This window comes from Armigeres subalbatus, chromosome 1 (assembly GCF_024139115.2).
Source record: "Armigeres subalbatus isolate Guangzhou_Male chromosome 1, GZ_Asu_2, whole genome shotgun sequence".
Lineage (NCBI taxonomy): Eukaryota > Metazoa > Arthropoda > Insecta > Diptera > Culicidae > Armigeres > Armigeres subalbatus.
In genome coordinates, this window is record NC_085139.1 from 126,777,512 (window position 1) to 126,799,777 (window position 22,266).

General features: G+C 41.2%; 1 protein-coding gene and 1 long non-coding RNA gene across 5 annotated transcripts in view; both read left to right on the forward strand.

Moving 5' to 3' along the window:
• LOC134205099 (protein distal antenna) overlaps positions 1-15,943 on the forward strand; it is a 53,912-nt gene extending 37,969 nt beyond the window's left edge. Inside the window, exons 1-3 of one of the 4 annotated variants that reach the window (XM_062680023.1) lie at positions 11,826-12,325; positions 12,393-13,325; positions 13,389-15,943. In XM_062680023.1, coding sequence (XP_062536007.1) covers positions 12,214-12,325; positions 12,393-13,325; positions 13,389-14,515 — 2,172 coding nt within the window. In that variant the 5' untranslated portion in view covers positions 11,826-12,213 and the 3' untranslated portion in view covers positions 14,516-15,943. Of the gene's footprint in view, positions 1-11,811; positions 12,326-12,392 lie in introns of those variants that run through there. The other 3 variants (XM_062680022.1, XM_062680024.1, XM_062680025.1) reach the window with 3 other exon arrangements.
• Positions 2,110-6,513, forward strand: LOC134206129 (uncharacterized). Its single transcript, XR_009978246.1, has 3 exons — positions 2,110-2,168; positions 5,723-5,843; positions 5,903-6,513. It is a non-coding gene; the product is annotated as an uncharacterized LOC134206129 (long non-coding RNA).
• Positions 15,944-22,266: the final 6,323 nt, after the last annotated feature.

The following is a 22,266-nucleotide window of genomic DNA, read 5'->3' on the forward strand; positions in this document are numbered from 1 at the left end:
CAATGGAACATTCTTTGTCGAAATGACGATTTAAACATCTCAAGCGATTTTCAAAATTTTGGAAACATTACCTCCCTTAATTGACTTTCCATAAACTATAGTAAACAATATATTGAAATGAGTTGGCTGCTTATTCTGCACTAGCATCTGAAAGATGTCTCCAGCCTGGTCGAGTAAATTCTTCTGAAAATTGTTTTTTCTGCTCGAGTGAACTTTAAAAGCGCTATCTACAACGGATATCTAGTACGAGTAAAAAGATCAAAAGATATTGTTATTTGTGAAAATTTTGTATGTATTCATTATGTGTCATATCGTGATTAATACCGACGGTAGCAGGAATTATTTTTATTATTGTGATAATTGCTAGATAAATTGCAAATTTATAGACATATGTAACTTTTAAAATTTTCTTACTGAGCGGGTCGGAAGGACCTGGCCCAGGGCATGGGACTCTTAGGGTCGGCTTACAGGGCTGGTCAAGGACACAAGTAAAACACGTTCTTGTTCTTTTTGATATATATTCTTTTTGACTTACGGTTGTGTGTGTGTGTCTGTGTGGCGTGTAGTTGCGGCCGGCCGATGCTGGAGCTCTTCGGGATCCCGGAATGGTTTATCAGGGGAACGGGCCACCGATCGGATGGATGATTCGACGGCAGCTCAGAATGCCCTACAGGCGGCGAAAACGGGTGAATTACCCGATTGTTCCCTTTTGACGTCGATTGTCTGGACGGAATCAACGGTGCGGTCCCAACAATGTCCTCGGATTCTTTCCCTGGACTTTCGCGTGATCCACGATTATAAAAGGCCTTCCGGGGGGAGCGGTCTCACCAGTACTTCTCAGGCGAACGTTAACGGGTCCTGGTAGTAGGGTTAGGGGTTAAGTATGAAATTGGCTACTGGGGTTTGATTGCTAATTTCGGCCTCAATTTATAGCATACCTGATTCCGAATAATAGGTAAAATCCCCGATATGGGATTATACTTGAGCTATAAGCTTTAGACTGTGCTTGGTGGGTAACGGATAACTTTCAAAAACTTTTCTACCTTCTCACTTGGCGCTCTAGATCAGAAAAGACTTTAGCTAAATGCAACCCAGTAGCTCATACCTCCTTTCCCTTTTCCTTTCTTATACCGTAGTCGTCGTATCCAGTGCGGCAATACTTTTTATTCCCTTTGGCTCATTATTTTCATATGTAACGTCTAGTTGTGTTCAGTGTAAATGTATTGTGTTTAACAAATTTTGTTCTTTTTTTTAGCTTATGAGTGATTTTTAAATTAATTATATCAACAATATTAACGTAACAATTTTAACTAATAATTTTACTAACATTTAGAATAGATATTACAATTAACAAACTAACAAAATTAACACTTTTTTATATTTTTATTATTTAAATTAGCAATAGTTACGTAACGGTAACACCACCCTCTATCTCTCCCAAAATTAATTGCATAATTTATTATCAATTAATTTTTATAAAGTTTACCTAAATAAATAGCATACCAGGTTTGAGTTGCAACTTTCATGCTTTAGACTTTCTCAAAAACAGACATTGTCGCGAGTAACCACCAGATAGTTCATTCCTTTCATGCACGGAATGCCTTCTGTACCGCTTCAAAATCTCCGATTCTGTTAAATGGCCTTCCCTTCTTCTAGTCAACCAAAACAGTAATGTTTCGTGGAAGATGACCAAAACAAAAACATTGCTTGCGAACTAATATGATGCAAATTTACCGAATTGATGCTGATCTTATTTCCCGTTTTTCATAACTGATCGATGTTTCATTGGAGGGTGATTGGTAATTGGTATGGCGGATGTCGATATCAGAATTGTAGTGCAGATTAAACCGGTTCCAAAAACTATCTGCAAATTTGTGATGAAGAATTTGTCACTAAAAGGCATATTTCCCTGGTCTGTTTTGTTCTTCGCTCACAAGCTACAATCCCTTACAACGACAGACTATTGCTTTATGTGATCGAGTATTGAGTATTGGTTATTCTACTTTTTACGGAAAGAGACGGACCGACGACAGAAACATCTACATTCGTTCACATCAACTTCGCACTCTCTCTAACTTAATTTGCTCTCCATGGACGATACTATTTGATCTTGACCTTCTACACTACCTATTATCACTATCAACCGACGCGGACAAGCTGAGAATGCGGTATCTATAAATTATCCATAAACCGTGAATGTAGTGCTACAAAACCCAAAAATCTAAGACTAAAGAGTGGACAAATTAGTGCTGATTATTCTGATATACCAGGCTTAATATCTGCGGCAGAGAATATGCCTAGATTCTTGCCGTTTTCGTCGGAGAGCTCATACGAGCTGGTGCCTCTTCGCGAAACAATAGTGCATGGCACATACGCTGGCCCTAGCTTTGCATTAAAGTTGTCTCCAGCAGACGACTGTGAAAAATTTCTTTTGTACACGTGCTGGCCTACCTGGTAAACAGGGGCAGATTTCTGGGAACGAAGATTGTACGCTCTTGCACTGCGGTCATGAGCCTTCTCCAAATTTTTACGAACAAGGTCGTAAACTGCATTGTCAACCTTTAATCGTTGCTTATCTCGTTCTTTTTCAGATAGTTCTGACGTATCGGGATCTCTTCTGTGCTCTTCGCCAGTGGTGACGATTTCATGGCCAAATATGACCCGATATGGAGTGAAACTCGTGGATGAATGTAGCGTATTGTTTATAGTGTGCTCGATTGCGGATATTTTGGTGTCCCATTGACGCTGATCGGATTTCACATAAGTGCGAATACACGCATTTATGCTCCGATTTAATCGCTCAACAGGATTTGCCTGTGAGTGATGACGTGAATTCGCCCAATGTTTCCTCCATACTTTGTCAGAAAATTTTTGAAATCGTGGCTTAGGAAACTGGTAGCATTATCAGTGATAATGATCTCGGGAACTGAATAACGCCTAAACCACTGTTCCTCGAGAATCTTCACAATCAGTGGTGACGATATTTTTCTGACCGGGACCAACACGGTCCATTTCGAAAATAAATCGAGCATGACAAATAAGTGCATATTTCCAGATTTTGATCGCGGTAAAGATTGAATAAAATCCACCGCAAGAATTTGAAACGGTTTCGTTGTCAACCTTTGATTCCCCATGGCTGGGTGTTGTGAGATGGAGCTGGGCTTGCACTCCTTGCATATTCTGCATTTAGCTACATATTTTCTAGCATAATCTGCCATTCTAGGCCAGAAATAGCGAGATTTGAGCCTATCGAGTAGCTTCTCATATCCGATATGTAAAGACCCATCGTGCTCCTGTTGAAGTATTTGCTCTCTCTTGCTTTCTGGAATACAGAGCTTCCATTCATGGCGATAGTCGAGCACTTCGGTTTTGTTTGGGACTAGTTTGAGCAATTGTTGATTCTCAATTTTGAAATCCAACTGTCCTTCAGGAGAATTTTCTACCTGTCTGAACATTTTGGAGTACCATGCGTCTCCATTAGTAAGAATTTCTGCCACTTCCAGAGAAAGGGACAGGACACGCCTGTGACGTATCTCTAAGTCGTAACCCTGTAACTGGATGCTCCATCTATTCAATCTAGACGATGTGCGCCACTTGCCTCTCATGATGTGAGTGAGAGCAGACGCATCCGTGACCACAGTGAAATGAGCCCCTTCTATGTACGGCCGAAATTTCTCAATGGCACATATAACGGCCAACCCTTCTTTTTCTGAAGCTGCGTAGGCTTTTTGAGCTGGCGAAAGCTTTTGAGAAAAATAAGCGATTATTTTCTCACCTTCTCCATGCAGCTGAGTCAGGATAGCAGCGATGGCACTATCGCTTGCGTCCGATTGAATTTGAAAGGGAAGGTCGAAATTGGGATTGGCTAATACGGGCGATGCGATTAAGCTTTCCTTCAAGCTCATAAACGCTTGTTCTGCTCTCGGATTCCAGACGAGAGTTTTTGGTTTTTTCTTAAGGAGATCAGTGAGAGGCGCTGATATCTCACTAAATCCTGGAATAAACCGTCTATAATAATTTGTCATCCCGAGAAACCGGCGTAGTGCTTTCAGAGATGACGGTCTCTCGAAATTAACTATGGCCTCGATACGGTCCGGGTTTGGCTTCAGTCCTTCGGTTGAGAGGATGTAACCTAGATAAGGTAATTCTCTCAAACAAAAGCGGGACTTGTCCAGATTAATTGACAGATTTGCAGCCTTCAACCGGCGAGCGACTTCTGATAATGTTTGGATGTGGGCTTCGAATGTGTCGTTTACCACGACAATGTCGTCGAGGTACACGAACACATTCGGTTCCAGTTCACCATATCCCAGAACATCATCCATTAGCCTAGCTAATGTGGCTGGACTGTTTACTAGGCCGAAGGGAAGTCTGGTGAACTGGAACAATCCTCTCCCCAACACCGAGAAAGCAGTGTATTTGCGAGATTCTGGATGCAGCGGTATTTGTAAGAACGCTTTCGTCAAATCGATCGTAGTTAAATACTTGCTTGCACCCAATCTGCTCAATATTCTGTCTTGGTGTGGGAGAGGATAAGCGTCGCGTTTGGTTCTTTCATTTAGACGCCTGGCGTCTAAACACAAGCGTACATCCCCAGTTGGTTTAATTACTGGGACGGTGCTTTGTGACCATTCACTTTTGCTGGGCTCAATGACTTGTTGTTGTAGCATTTTGTCGAGTTCCTTATTGATGCGTTTTTGCATCTCAGGTGATGTCGGATAGGGGTTTATTCGGATGGGGCCGAAAGTTTGAACTCATCCTTCAGCTCAATCTTATGAGTTGCAAGAGATGTTACATCCAATATTTGCCCTCAATGGCAACTTTAAATTTAAGTTTGACCTTATCTAATTGAGCTTTTGTGTCTCGCTCAAGTTTCCCTCTTCTTCCTCGCTCACTTCCCATTCTAATTCCTCTATTCTTAAGTTTTCTTCCATCTCTTTCTCCCTTCTTCGAGACTCTCGACTCAAAACCACTGGCTGAATCTGGAAAGCTCTCCAAAAATCATTAAAACCTAGAATTAATCTTCTTTTTAATTTGGGCGCCACGAGAGTCTTGATTATTCGGTTTTCGTTATTGAAGGTGATGGGCAAATACACAAAACCTTCAACTTCGACAGTTGATCCTGATGCAGTCTCAACATGCACGTCTGAGGGAAATATTTTCAATTTCAAAAGTCTTATGAGCTTTTGGGGTGTCCCCCAAAACTGATCAATGTGCTCCACTGTCTAAAATGCCGATTTTTTCTACACTCACTTTTACAAACGGCCGGGTGTCTCTATCGACGCGAACAAAATGCTCGTTCACGCTGGACACGGGGGAATTATCGTTATCAGAGACCGGTTCAAACACACTCATTGAAAGTTTCTCAGTGACATATTTATTAGTTGGAGGATTTCGGCGACCTATTTCAGCTTGCCTCCTCATGCTGAATCCGCCACGTTTTTTTGACACACGGGACAAGCTGGTGTTATGACATCACCAAACCCGCAAATCCTACAAAATTTGCCTTTCGGTTTCGTACAATCTGCGTAATGGTGTCCGCTTAATCTGCAATTGTAGCATACGCCCAAGGGAGGTCGTCTGTATTTTTCAGCCATCGCTGAAAGCGTGCTCTTAACAGAGCCCTCGACTGGATCCATCACATTATTATTCTCATTCGTGTCCCTGAAGCTTTTTTGAGTTTCTCTTAACGGTTTGAATTTCTCTGTGAACTCATTTTTAGGTTTGCTTCGAGTGAATACGCGTGATGCCGTATTCGAATTTTGGAACGTGCTTTTGGACTTCGTTAAATCCGTTGCAGCAACTTCATTGACCTGGGCATTTCTACCACGGGCCACACTGTCGTGAGATTTTGGAACATTGTCCAATTGTTCTCGTCAATAATTCTTCCATACTTTTTCAGTTTGGATAGAGATCTTACTCCGGCACCGGTCATGGCGTTCTTATAATCAAACCGGAGATTACGCCAGATGATATTGAACTTCCTGCGGTCCGAGATTGAACGAGTCATCGAATGGAAAATTTTCATCATATCGTGAAGATAATCAGTAAATTTTTCCCCCCTAGACTGCCGTCTCTCAGTTGCTTGTACTTCCAGCTGAAAGTCCAAATCGGGTGGCAAAAATTCCCGTTTTAATTCTTTTTTCAGCTCATGCCAATTCCGAAAATCCCTATTCTCGGTTCCCTCAATGAACCAGTCTTTTGCGCGCCCCGCAAAAAGATGAATGGCACTCCTGTATAGCTCTTTCTCTGTGATGTCCTCAGAGATGCATCTCATTTTAACTTCCTTTAGGAACTCAGTTAGCTTTCTTCCCTGATCTTTTCCATCATACTTTAATCTCCATTCAGCTACCGGAATTCTCTTCAATTCCCTCTTTCTTCTACCTTCTCTCCTCCCTCTCTCCCTTTTATGTCCTACATTGGACTCTAAGCTACTATCCGAACTAGAGTGATCTGAGCTTTCGGTTACTGATGTAACCTCAGATGCAGATGAGAAGCTTTGTCTGCGATGTCTTTTTTTCGACTCTCTTTTGGACGACTTTTTCCCTATTTTCGATGGAGCTTTATCCTTTTTAGATTTCAATTTCGATCTTCCTATGTCAGTACTATTATCGGAGCTATCTCCCTTTGAGTCTAGCTTTAAACTATTCAAATTGAAATCAAAGCCTATCTTGCTATCCAACTCTTTTCCTCTTCTTCCTCTTTAAAAATTCCCCTCTCTGTATAAACGTCTCTGGTTCATTCTTCAGAGACGTATCCGGCTCTTTTTCAACCGATCGTTCAAACTAATCAACACTTTCTCCAATCTCTTTTCCGTTCTACACTATTTTTTGCTTCTCTCATTATTCTTTCCGCTTCGGCAATCTGAATTTCTCGCATGTGCTTTTGCTGTTCTGTGGTTTGTTGAACAAACTTTTTGAAAACCGCAATGAGTTCCTTTGGATTTTCCTTCTTTCCTTCCTCATACTCAGACAGCACTCTCAAAATTTCTTCTGATCTTCTAACGTACTCATTCATTTCCTTTCTTTTAGAAGCTATCATTTTGATTCGTCGCTCCTTCCTGCTCTAACTGCTCTTCTATCTCTCTACCTGACATAGTTGTTTCATTCAATGTTTCTATTTCACTTCTGACCTCTTCTAGCACATTGTTCAAATCCGATTCAAGTCGTTCAGTATCTTTTGAATGATTGTCCGTCTCGTTAACTTCCGGATAGAATTTCACGAATAGTTCGGTAGTCAACCTCCCTACTCTCAAGATTTCTTCCTTGATTCTATCCGCACCTGTAGCTTTGGACAGGATATAGTTTCGAACTCGATAATGAACTAATCGCGTTTTTAACTTCTGACGTTGTCGAGCATCTGTCTTCGGATTTTCGAGCAAGCCTCCTATTACCTTTATTTTCGCACTGATAGTAACTAATTCTTCATTGACATCGCGCCAAGGTTGGGAAAACGCAAACGTTTTCGACTCTTTCTCGCTTTTCAATCGATCTTTAAGTTTTCTTCGCTTGATACTTTCGTGTTCATCGAAGTGAAACAAAATGTTCCTGATCAGTAGTTCGTATTCAACTTCATCGATCGAGAGATGGGAGACATCCATCGAAGCGTACATTATTTGTAGATCCATCATTGTTCCACTGCTCGGTGGCTATTTCGGGATTGAAAGCAAGCTATTGTGTGTGCGATTGTAATTAATTGAACACAAGCAAACTATTTTCCGTGAATCATTTACTGTATAGGGTAATTAGTCGAATCAAGACCCATTAACAAAATTGCTATACTGAAAAATACCGTTTCCTAATTTTCGCTATTTGGTGCAAACACTGCAACACTGTAAGCTTTTGAGAGTGTTCGCGCACTAGTAGTATGCTATCTAGAAATTTATCACTTTACGGATGAGAACAAATTGGTGATACCGGATAGAACTACACTATTGATATAATTTTTGGTGAATTGGATAACCTAATTTTTGCACGTGTTAATTTCACTAATTTGATATCCTAGTTTTCTTGATCACTCCGATAGAGTTTTTCCTTGAATCCTTGACCAGAGCTATTTTAGTTGGGCGTCAATTCTTACTGAGCGGGTCGGAAGGACCTGGCCCAGGGCATGGGACTCTTAGGGTCGGCTTACAGGGCTGGTCAAGGACACAAGTAAAACACGTTCTTGTTCTTTTTGATATATATTCTTTTTGACTTACGGTTGTGTGTGTGTGTCTGTGTGGCGTGTAGTTGCGGCCGGCCGATGCTGGAGCTCTTCGGGATCCCGGAATGGTTTATCAGGGGAACGGGCCACCGATCGGATGGATGATTCGACGGCAGCTCAGAATGCCCTACAGGCGGCGAAAACGGGTGAATTACCCGATTGTTCCCTTTTGACGTCGATTGTCTGGACGGAATCAACGGTGCGGTCCCAACAATGTCCTCGGATTCTTTCCCTGGACTTTCGGGTGATCCACGATTATAAAAGGCCTTCCGGGGGGAGCGGTCTCACCAGTACTTCTCAGGCGAACGTTAACGGGTCCTGGTAGTAGGGTTAGGGGTTAAGTATGAAATTGGCTACTGGGGTTTGATTGCTAATTTCGGCCTCAATTTATAGCATACCTGATTCCGAATAATAGGTAAAATCCCCGATATGGGATTATACTTGAGCTATAAGCTTTAGACTGTGCTTGGTGGGTAACGGATAACTTTCAAAAACTTTTCTACCTTCTCACTTGGCGCTCTAGATCAGAAAAGACTTTAGCTAAATGCAACCCAGTAGCTCATACCTCCTTTTCCCTTTTCCTTTCTTATACCGTAGTCGTCGTATCCAGTGCGGCAATACTTTTATTCCCTTTGGCTCATTATTTTTGTATGTAACGTCTAGTTGTGTTCAGTGTAAATGTATTGTGTTTAACAAATTTTGTTCTTTTTTTTAGCTTATGAGTGATTTTTAAATTAATTATATCAACAATATTAACGTAACAATTTTAACTAATAATTTTACTAACATTTAGAATAGATATTACAATTAACAAACTAACAAAATTAACACTTTTTTTTATATTTTTATTATTTAAATTAGCAATAGTTACGTAACGGTAACAATTTTCTCAATACGATTTGCATTCCATTTTTGAAAACTGGAGTGATTTTTAACACACCTCTTGTTGCCAGCTTTATACCTTTATCTTTAATATGGCAACTTTGAATGAAAGTACTGCCGTTTACTACAACGGCCATTTGATAAAGTTGGTACATAATTTCTTGCTTGACACAAGTACGGGGAATGTGGAAAAAACCCAATGAAAAAACATTCTCTGATCCAAACGGAAATTTCCGAAAAACTCGCCTCGTGCTTCGATTTTGGTCACCCTTGAAAGTTGCCCAACTACGCTCCGTTGGAGAGATCAATATCAATTGTTTCGTTCAATATCCTTCTCCAGAAATCGAAACATCATCGCATCCATAACGGGACAACTACATTTCTGTCCAGTTCGAACTTTATTGGACCCCACTCAACCCGTCACCGTCACACCGTTCCATGATGAAGGTCGCACACAAAACTGGCAAATCTATAGGTGGAAGAAAAACCATGCGAACAGAACTAGGGCAATAATTTACAACAAGCGAAAGTAAAAGTTCTAGAAATTAATGCGACTGCTGGTATAAAGAATAGTGATAAAGCTTCAGGAAAAAAATACGATTCATTCGAACAAGAAGAAAACGAAGTCATATGGGAGAGAAAAGTAAAAAAGCTCCCCCTTTCGCAACCAACAAGCGCCAGCAGTCCTTACGTCATCTCTCTGCCCGCCCCCGTCTACGTTCCCTCGTTCGGCAGCAGACTTCAGATCCGTCCCGCTCCGTTGCCGCTGGATGTGGAAGCCAAGACGGCCAAGAGTCCTGTCCCGTCGGGACGTGCACAGCATCCAGAATCGATCTTTTCTGTGTGTGAAGCAAAGCGGTATAGAGACATGTATACCTATGAGTCTCCTCCTCATCCTGCCGCCAAACCAACCCGCTCACATATAGAAAATACATGACCAAACGGATGGACGACGACAACGACTGCGACTACGGCGGTGCCTGATGATGATTGCAAAAAATAGAAGACCAGCGGAAAAAAAACACCCGGAGAATGGAAAGGAAAGGCAGCAAAACGTCACCCTTGGGCGGAATGAGGGGACAGATACAAGGAGAAAATACGCTGCAGTTGGGAAAGGAAAAAAAATGAAGCGAAAAAATTAATTTATGGAAGAAGTGGGGTGATCGGCCCTGCATTTGGGTGTTCTTGGATTCACTTTCCCTGCCAGAGGAAAATTCAGATTTTTTTAGCCTGTTTTGCAAAAAAAAGTACAAAATAGAAAAAATGGCTTTGAAACTCTTTGTATCGAGGTACTGTAGATACTCGGCTTCATCAAATACCATGCAGCGTATCTATACAAAAAATGTTATAATAAGAAAACAGTGGAGTTTTGAAACGTTCTGTAGTAGCTTGATGGAAGATGCGTAGCTTATCATACTGAAAGTGGCTGGGTTCGAATCCAGGTCTAAGAAATTTTCTCTACTTCTTGAGGCGTATAGTATTTGTACCATCTCATGGCCTAAACATACATAAGTAGCAAGACGACAACGTTGTTAACTGTGCACTTAGTTAATACTAAGTCTAAAAAATGTCAGCGTATTATTTTGGTTTAACAATTGGAGCGTTTGGACTCTAAAGTTCCTTGTTAAATACTTTATATTTCAATTATTTTATATTTCATTCAATTAGACAAAAATAACTTCAATAATAACAATGTACCAGACAAAGCTATACGTTTCATTATGTTTTACAAACAAAAAAGGGCTTCATAGTATCAATTCGTAGAATAAAAGACCGAACAATAATTCACACCAAATCGTGAGCCACCAGCTGGAAACTTAAAACAGATCGACGCGATCTGGGAGTTGACCCCTGCGAATTTTATGTGTCCCTTGCAGTGATGCGAACGCCATGGGACAATATTCGAGGGAAACCGAAACTCCATGAGCGCAAAAATCAAAGCTAGGAGGAGGAAGAGCACGAACAGGAAGAACCAGAATGGATGCAGCGGCAATCAACCCTCGCCGAACTCCGAGGGTGGTATCAAAGATGTCAATCCGGTTGACGGTCCCGGGCGAGGGCGAGCACCGAAGGGAGAAGGTGAAACCGTGCCGCGCGGCTGACCAGGATCAGACCAGCGGCAGCATGTGCAGGTCATCTTGCCTCGATATGCTGCATTATGTCTATTGAACCTTCGGAGAAAAATAATCACGGAGAAGAAGCAATAAATTTTTGCCCGCACCAATACACGCACATAAGAAAGTGTCCTTTTCTCGGACTTTGTGTGGAAACATAAAACTGGGATGAAAAACCAAAGCAAGCGGTGGTCTTGTCCACTGTACGATATGAGATGCACCCATACATACATGGCTCAGATTTTATGTGCAAATTGTAAACAACGCATCGAGCTGGACACGAACCGCCGAGCACCACATCAAAACACCCACCACCACATTCGGGTTCGACATCTATGCCACTGATCATAGCAAGCATTTTTATGAATGAATTCGCTCGGGTAGGACTCGAGTTCGTTTCCGTATTTTACGTTCGGGTAGCCAAAGAGCGTGAGCGAACGCGCGCATTCGGCTCTCCGTTCTCTCTTCTGAAGCGCGCGATCGAAATAAAGCGTGTTTGCGAAAAAGCACATGTTTTGCTGCTGGGTGCACACTTTTACGCACTGCTTCTTTTTGTATGCGCACAAAGTGCATCGCTGTGCTTTTCCCCAAAAAGATGAGATTTTCGTTGGCAAGAGCGAGATGGCTGATGTGAGGCTCCGCTGCGAACGAACGGGATGACTATACCGATGAAAGCTCCTTTCTGCGCGGTGGGCGGTAACTCAGCTCTCGTTCTCGCGACAGATTCCAACGTGAGACTTTTTCTTTTGTCTTGAAACTGCAAGGGAAAAAAACTTATGTGCATAGAAAAACGCCAACGCATCCGCCACCGGCGAGACGCATACACTTGCATAGATGCTCGTCCAAAGGTGCATGCTGCACTTTTGCACAGGTCATCTTCGTCCCCACTCTTCTCCACCCGTTGGGGTAACATTTTTGCCGGGTTTGGATCCAACAAATACGCGTCAACTCACACGTTATAGGTAGAAAAACCAAGAAGGAGGGATCAATTCACTATACGGGCTGCGGGCATATGATTTATGGAGGTAGCCTCTCACCGCGACGGTGCCTCTGGATAAAATGTGGGCATTCCGGGACCGACGCACTTTTTCCAATTTACATAGCAGTAATACTCAGTTCTAAATGTACGCACGCGGCATGCGAACCCGACCCCATTAGCTAACAGGTTTTCTTTTTCTTTATTTTGCACAGACTCACGCACGACGACGCACTTCAAGATGATGATGGCAACGAAAGGAAAACGCCCCTTGCGGCATCTAACGGCCACGGACAAGATCGATGCCATCCAGCGGATTCACGACGGCGAATCCAAGGCATCGGTTGCCCGAGATATCGGTGTCCCGGAGTCAACTCTTCGAGGATGGTGCAAAAACGAGGAGAAACTGCGCTATATGTCCCGACAGTCTGCAGAGAATGCCGAAAAGCTCACCAACGAAGCAACGGCAGCTGCACTGACGGCCGTAGCTGCTGCAGAACTCTTCAACGGACCTCCAGAGAAGCGATTAAAACTTGAGCAGGGCCTGTTCGGTAATGGCAAGCTCAAGTACGACGATAGCTTCTACAAAAGCCCCCGAGGACCGATGAACGGACTAGATCTCAGTGGCGGCGATAAGGGATTGGGAGTTTCCGGAGGTGATATCATCATGAACGGACTGCACGGTGCGGACTTCAGTTCGTTTGCTAAGACAGCGGCAGAGATCTCCGCTTTGAACAAATCCAAAGAGTTGAACCTCAAAGGCTATGGTGCCGATCTTAGCAAACACGGAGATCCGAAGCAGGCCGATCTCTCGATGGCTGCCATCAGTCCGCTAACTAGTCTGAGCCACCTATCCGGAATGTCCGGGCTAGCACAGAGTCCCCTGGCGTTGAGTTTCAACGAGATAGCCACAAATCTGAATCTCTTTGCTCAGCTCAACAACAACCACAATCACAACTTGGCCACAATGTCCAACTTGGGTGGGCTCACTGCAGCCCAATCACTGCGGAACGCACGGCCAAAAGCCAATACTAGTCAGAGTCCACGCACATCGAGCCTATCGGAAGTTAACGGCGATAAAACTCCATCGCTAACAGTTCGTAACTTGGCCAAGCTACAACAGAAAACTTCCGGCGATCTCAGTAACGGTATGATGCATGGTATTAATTTATCGGAAAAATATAAACAACCATCTGCTGCTCCTCTCACAGGTCGAGACACAAATGCGCCGGTCGACGAAGCTCTCTGGTATTGGCTGAAATCGCAACAAGCTATGCTCGGACTAAACAATCTCTATTCATCGATGCCACGCCCGTCGAGTCCTCAGCAGAGTTCATCTCCACCGCAGCAGCATCAACAGGTTCAGCATCACCCATCGACGCAGACTCCCACGCCGCCCATCGTATCCACCCCGCAACCAACGCCACCATCCTCCGCCCCTTCACTAACTCCCGAAGACACCAAAAACTCTTCGTGGTTCTGGCAGTGGTACAAAACCTTCGGCGCATCCTTAATGCCCGGGGATAAGTCCAACAACAACACAATCAACGCCAATGCCAACTCCAAGCAAGCTGCTTACGAGAACATCCTCTACTCCCAACTTACCAAAGGCCAAAATTCCGACTCGCTCAACAACAATGCTCAACCCATCAACCTGAACATCAACAGCTCAAACGCACCGGAAAACCTCAAGTCTGAACCCGAGGATCTCTCCAATCACAACCACTCATCGTCGAATGCCGCCGTTCCGCCTCCCGCCGAGGATGTCCAGCGATTCAACCCCAGTCCGTCAACCTCCGCCAAATCTGAGATCAAACACGAAGACGACGAAGAGCAACCGGCCCCAGCAGACGATGAACCCCCAGCGGAATCGAAGTGCAACGGCAAAGTGAAGGACGTGCTGGACAACTTCCTGTTCCAGAACCAGAACAGCAACGATCGGGACAGTCCAGCCAACCTGTCCATGCGCTCCAACACATCCCCGAGGCGCCGTTCCGTAAGTCCCGCTGTAAGCAACCGTCATGCCAACAGCCCTGAACTGGAAACCAACGACTTGGCGGTCACCACGAACGGCATCACGGAGGACGAGCACAAGAGTGATATCTCCGAGGATTCGAATCACATGCTGGTAGCGGACATCAAGAGCTCGGCGGACGCCGTCGAACATGGTGAAAAGTTCCTCAAGTGGCTGGAAGCGTGCAGCGATCCGAACGTGACAGCCGTGCAGGTGATGCAGTTCAAATATTTGCTCAACTGCATAAAGTTGAGTGCCGAGCGGCAACACCAGAACGCTGCCACTAGTGGTGAAGAACGCACCCGGGTGCGACGGCGGAAGTAGACTCCTTCATCCCCCTCCAAGTTCCGTGTAAATAGTTTCCCAAAAACTCCAGTCTAAATCAAAAGAGAGAATGCAAGTAAGCACAGAACACGATATCATTAGTCCTACTCTCGCTTGGTCGCCCACTACATAGAATCTCATCTTCCACTCATTCCAAAATAAGGGAAGGTATAGAGCCAAGCTGATCGGAGAAAACATAGCAGTAGCGCAAACCCCTAACGAAATAAGTAGTTAAATTTTTCTCAATTTTTTATGAAATCCGATATTTTTGTTTACTATCATTATTTTATACAAAGAATATGAAATGGTCGAGAAATCGAAAAGAAGTCATTATCAGACAACGCTTTTTTCCAGTTGTCGTTTGCGGAACCCGGAGGCGTCTCTCTGGACCCTTCGGAACGGTATTTATCATTATGACTGTGTAAATAATACTCATTGTTTATCTAGAGAAAGAGAAGTTGATATCGCAAGACACTTTGACTAAGTAAGAAAACAACATGCCAAATGTACAAGTTATCGAGATATTACTCTTTGAAAATCCGTATATCGCTATTACATAAACAAAAATGAAACTATAAATGTAAGGTAACTTTGAAAGCAAACTGTCCAAAAACAAAATAAATCGCTGAAATAAACTGAATTAGAAGACTATGTTAACGAAAACCGTGAGAGAGTGGTCTCGTGTCAAAGATCTCGTATTTACTTTCAGAAAAGAAACAAAACACAATATTCTGCTCAAAAACTCAGTCCAAAGAGAGAACAACCAAACGCAGGAAGCTTTTCGGTCAAGGCAACACACAAATGTTTCGATTATTTTTAGTACGTAAACGAAAAAAAGACAAACACATTCCTCTCGATAGCATTTGAGAACCCAGAAAGCATTCACCCCCGTTAAAATCAATGTGAGATTGCAACTTTCGAAAAGTTACGCTCGAAGCATTACTACTGGCAGCCAGGGCCACGTAATCAGTCAGGAAGTCTTGGACAGAATCAGACAAAAACAATTCAATTTTGGCTGGAACAAAGAGATAAATTCGAATACCGAAGGGACAAATTAAATGTGATTAAATAAAACTGTATTCCTAATGTGGCGCGAAAACGCTATGCGAAATATAAGAAAACCAATTAAAATGGAAAACGGTGTCAAACATTTCCCATAAAACGTATAGACCGGCGTGCGCTGAGCTCACATGTTGCAAACGTCAAAGTATGTATGAATTATTGAATAAATTAAAAGAAAATTGAAAGTGAATAAAATGTTGAATATAATAAAATGGAAAGGAGCAGAAAAATAAACGAAACGAATGGATACTAATTATTGGTAACTATAATGAAAAATTATTGAATCACACAGATGACAAAAAAAAACTAGAGATTAAAATGGAAAAATAAATTATCAAATGATTTCTCAATATCAAAAAAATAAAACCAACTGAATTTCGCTTTTCGGTAGAACAGGAAAGAAATGCATAATGCCCAACTGTATGTTATCTGGTCAAAGGGTTGTGAATTTCGTGGCCGTCCGGTTGGTGGCGTCAGTCGTTTAAGCATATTTTGCTTTCCGTGGCGAGTGAGTTCGATTTCCGCTCCGTTGTCTAATGGTTCCTAACTTAACTGTTAAGTATTCAGTCTGTGCGACCTTTGGTCGAAGACGGTGATCCTGGCATTTTAAGTCTGTCATACGCAGTACATTGACAGCAGGGCTGACAATAGTCATTCTCGTCGTATGAAGAAAACGAAAAAAGATTAGTCTTCGTCATAACATTGCACGACGCAACACCTATTCGTTTTCTTCGCGCCGCATGCGTACCACGACGATAGTCGCGCAGCCAAAAGTTATGACGATTTTCGTCGTCACTTCTTCACACAATTGATTGCACGTCATTATAGACGGACTGGTTAAAAACATAATTGCGTCTCAAATAAACAAATAGTAGGAAATTTGGTAACATAAATGTATCGATAACATTCATAACGCCTTCATACGTTGCCTCAAATTCATTATTACAAATAATTAGTAAAAATCTTCGCATGGCAGCTGCCGCTTGAAGAATAACGGTATGAAGTCTTCGTTCTTCGGTGTCGTCAGGACGATTTGGTTACACGACGAAAGCTAACGTCGTGCGCGTCATTGAAGATGTGTAGAGTAGCAATGAAGACAATGCAACTCGTCGCTACTGTGGCATTTCGTGCTATGACGATGACGATTGTCAGCCCTGATTGACAGTCTGCCCGAGCGAATTCTGACATCATAATAAGAGTAGATAGAAAACATATTAACTCATTGTTTTGATAAACCCAGAAATTGGCCTAAAACGAACGCGTAAAAAACGTCCCTAGTGATAGGAATTATAATCGTAAATCTCCATCGTATGGTCAAACTTCATAAAAAAGTTCACTTGTCATAAGACGACTCGAGTCAAGTACGAGGCACTGAAGACGACCTTACTGTTAAGGTCGAAACACTTATCTGTCAAGGTACAATCAAGTGGTGGAATTAAATGGGAGGTACAAACTCGTCTTATGACAAGTGAAGACATTCCACTAAAAAGCTCAAAATAGAGTTCTTAAAAAAATTAATAACTAACTGCCCCCACTCGCATAACAGTCACATATGACTTTTAGTCAATTTTGAGTTAATCTTATGAATAGTATTATTATTTATTGTACTTCCATAAATCACACTGAATATTGTGTTTTTTTATGTCAATGTGTGAAAAAATACAAAATCATCTGCGTCCCATATGAAAAGCACCCGCATATCAGTCCCATTAGCTATTTTACATAAAATTGATGAAAATCATCGGATATTTTCGCTTTTGCGGTTTTGTATTGTGATTTTAACCAGTTGTGCTATCGTATGTGAGCAAACAAAACAATTGTTGGTAATTCAAATGTATTTAATAAAAAATCAACAAGAGTGTCATACATTTATTCTTGTTTAACAAACATTAAATGCCAAAAGCCTTTGTGAAAAGACGATAGTTTTGAAGCCATCTAGACGAGGCAGTTGGATTACCTGAATAAATTATTTTACTAGAATTATTTTACTGCTTATGTTTTCCCCTGTCCACGGATGATGGGGTCAACGTTGATAAGTCAAGTGTCTGCATATTGTTAAAATTGTGAAATAATTTGTTCTATTATAGTACGCATTGTTAGTATAGAAGTATTATTAGTACCCAACACATTACCGTTAGACGATAACGAGATGAATTTAATTGCATCCGAGTATGGTTACACTATTAAGCAGTACTGAAGTAAGTACTTTAAACCCGGTAACATTTCAATTTAACAGAAACGCGTCGAATATTTTGCCAATATATAGAAAATAATTAAACACTTGATATATCATACCTCCATGCAAATACTTAGAGAAGGTGTCGCATGATCTAACAACATCTGCTTGAGTATATGCTGCGGAGGTTCCGGCAGGGTCTAGTACCAGTCTTAACTAACAAAATACTAACACAAAAGACTGGGAAGCAAACGATCATCCATTGCACCAATTGTAGTTCATAGTTCTGTATACAGTAAGTAGTAAAAGTAGATACTGTAGATTTACTTATTTTGCATTATATACGGTGAATGTATTTGTTATTTCTTTTATGTAATCTTTTTTCTTACTCTGACTTTTATTGCATGGATCAACATATAAACAAACCTGTTTCTCTTTTAATTTATTTCGGGTTAGGAAAAAATAAGACATACTCTAATGTAGAGAAAGATTGAAGGACATAGAAGACGTGACTAAGTGTATTCTGAAAGACAGATAACCTTATAACACATTAAATGACCGATAGGGAATGAATTCATGATCAGCGCTAGATAGTAAAACAAGAGATAGAGTCACGTTTAACTGAGACCATAGCCACCTATGTACATGAGAATAGACCATATGATGCTTTCATCCACTATCCTTTTCTCTACATGACTAATAGTTTGACCACCTAAGGTCGTGAGGAGGATCAACTAATGTCTTTTTAAGCCCATCGTCAAATGGAAGCTCACGAAATGGTTTGAAAACATTACCTACTGAATCTAGTTCCGAGATGATGATGATGCTATGCAAGGCCGTCGTAAGTCCACAAAGATAGTATTAGGCGTTTTCTTGGAACAAGGTTCAAAATATGTAGTTGTTAAAATTGCAGGCTCAATTTTTTTAAGATTGTTTGGTGAACGGTTCTGAACTGTGGCCCATTTTGGCTTTTCGATTCAGTTTTGACTGCTTTCACTAGATAATTTTCAAAACTTTGGACGATTATTGACACTCATCAAATTGTAATACGATATTTTAGTTTCAAAATACGTTTTCATTAAAGGTGTTTACTTGAAATGTACTGCCGTTATACGCATAACTGTCCCATGTATATAGGGAATCCCAGCAAACATGGAACAAATATGCGTATGACGGCAGTATAGTCAGCAATCAAATTTATCTAGATGTATCGCAATTCCTATACTATATACACATCAACATAATTGTATTAACACTGACTCGCGATTGAAAATTAAGATTTTGAACAAACTTTTTGAGTTTCTTTTGTTTGATGGGGACATTACTTAAACGTTACTGATGGGAAAACTACTTCGAAACAATACCACTCACACTGAATACTCCGAACAATATTGAAAGAGACTTTTTATAAGAACTATTTGGATCAGGCCTTAACAGCAGACTGTAATAACGAATAGACTGATCATTTAGGACTAAGGATTTGTAAGGGTTTCCTTGCTGGACAACTAAAATTTGTAACATCAGTCATAACTCTAACTGGAAGAATTCAGATATCAACACGACATATTAACAAACACATTTGTTTAACCGGCTAAATATAAGGGAAGCTCTTTGTGATTTATAATTGGAATCAAAATTAATACATATAATCAAATATTATAACCAACATCTCTCCACAGCTTTAATATTCACCATAAAAATATCCCCAACCTGCCCATACTCCTTAGGCAGTGATATACTAGCAGTATATCCCGCAAAACTTAAAACCCCCATGGGTAAAGATGTTGTGAAGCCTTATCCTTTAGTCCCTGGTGTATCATGGACGATGTGAATTTCATATTCACATCGGTGACTTGGCCCCCGGCCCCCTTATACATCAATAAAATAAAATAAAATAAAATTAAAAAATAAAATTATTTTACTGCTTATGTTTTCTTGAACATCAAGTCATAGCTTCTGTAAATCAACAGAAAACACGATTTCTCGCTTAACTTTTCAAAAGGACCTAAGTAACATTTTTTCTTGAATTAATTTGAGTACTGCAATCAAAAGCGTTCATGTTTTTCTGTTGATTGCGCTATTCAAATTAATTCATGAAAAAAAATGTTACTTAGGTCCTTTTGAAAAGTTAAGCGAGATTTCTTCCGATTCAACTTTCCCACCATCTAGTTGATATGCAACGCGAGCTATATCTGCAGTACGCTTGTGCTTTTTTTTTATCTATCACGAGCATCCTTGGTTTGTATCTTCATTCTCATGTCCCAAAAGTTCTTGGTGTAGTTTGGCCGCCTCGCATGTTTCACATTGCTCATGGCCGAGTTTGATAATAGAAATATTCAGCTACTCAACTACTCTGCCGAAGAAAGTTCCGCTTACTTTCAAATTAGGGTGCTTCGCTTGGTACTCGTCGAACATGCGTTTCCTGGTTATATCTGTGGGCAAATAAAGCCTGTTGGGGGCATGTTCGCGGCGATAGTGGGAAATTCGGTTGTATAGCAGGATGTGAGCTTTTACAGCATCCTTACGCTCAGCGCTTCGTTTATATTTTCCACGCATGTTAGGTTTGCGTGATACGTTGTCTGCGTCAGATTCAAAGCACCGGTAAACCATATTTCTACAAACAAAAAATATTAGATTTTTTTTTATAATATATTTTATAATATATAATATATTTTTTTTCACCATAGCCTAAGGTGTTGAGAAAGAATTTTCGGCAAACTTGCACAACTTCTTTGTCAGCCATCACAAGCGAAAAATGATAAGAATGTAATTTAGGGTAAGACGGTATAATATGCCCCCCCTAAGGCAACTCCTTGATAACTTTTTACTTTTCAACGCAATTTATGCAAACTTTGTGTTATTTGGTAGTCCAGGAAGTCGCAAATGCATTGCCCGTGAGTAGTCATATAAAAATATTACAGATAACACGTAATAAAGCTTTTTTGAAAAGTCGTGGAAAAATGAAATTTTAAAAGTGCCTGGGCAATACGCCCCACCTCAACCAAAATCATTTAATAGCCCTTCATTAGTATTTTATCAATCCCATAATAAAAAGGCTACAAATCCTTATGCGCTTGACATTAAAAAACCAACATAGGTCCATCCAAGCAGGTATGAATTACATTTCAATATTTTCCATACAATTTGGAAGCAACTGCTGCAGGCTCGCTGCGCTTGTGTCCAGTTGGTAAGGGCATATCGTCCTGCCTACACTGGGGCGTTTTGGCCAGTGAAACATGTTTTCGAAAATCGTTACATTTTTGAAGATGGAAGCAATTTTATATCATATTAACCACTGAGAAAAGTAATTTTGTTGCCCAACTGAGTGTTCCAGTGCAAGTTTTGCGGACAGTATGCCAGAGTCGCTCCAGAATGTTCAGCAAACAAACATTAAAAGTTACATCAAAACTGTGACTTTTTGTATTTTGCAAATATTTTCATTAGGTAATACAAAAATATTCCCATATTCACATAAGATGATGGTTTTACAAATATTTATAGGTACCAACTGAATTTGACCCTTAGTTAGTTATAGTTTTCTAGAAATCAAAGGGGGGCGTTTTGGCCAGGTGGGGCGCATTATACCGTCTTACCCTACGAGGTTCCATGAGGTCATGACGGTTTTTGCTTCTTCTTTTTATGGATATCCGGTCCACCCTTTCGCGGAAAAAATCCGCTTGGCCTGAGATATTGAGCTTCCAGAATGTGGCATGAATAATTTTGCGATCTTCCATTGATACGTTGTTCGAACAATTTTTACGGCAGTTACAAACAACGAGCTTCGGAGGATGGGAAATACGACGTTTCTTGGCCACAACAGCTTTGCGTGGTTCCTTTTTGGTTTGTTTATGTTTTCTACGTTGCCAGGCAAAATAGCTTCCTTCCGAATCAATGCTATAATCACTAGCGATACTTACAGTATCATCTGCAGGAGAATCACCATCAACTTTACCGTCATCGAGCTGATCAACGAAATCTTCATTTTCCACACTCGATCGATTCAAACACAATGTTGATGGACGGGAAACTTCCGGACCCACCGGAAGATTATCAGCATTTGCGGCTTTGCCGTCATCAAACTGGCCAGAGGCAACATTATCTAATACATGTTGTCGATTTAAAAACATTGCCCATGAGCGGCGCATACCTTCCGGAAACTTCTCGGATCCGTGTTAATCGATTCGTATCCACAAAAATCTTCCTCCATGTCAACACTTTCAACGCTTTCACTATCACTGCCGTACAGTTTAATCATCTCGAGAGACATTTTTACCACCAATTAATAGCAATTTTCTAAGTACAACACGTGCTCGCGAAGTTCGAACTGTCGAAGCGCAAAACAAATGAGTGAGTGATGGGACTGGTATGCGGGTGTTTTTTCGTTTGATGGAGGGAGGACTTACATAACGTGTCCCTCATAAAAAAACAAGTGTTTTCAGTATATTTTCAATTACAACGAAATATTTATGTTACAATACAAGCGTTTTGAGCGACCACTTTAAAATTTACTGTT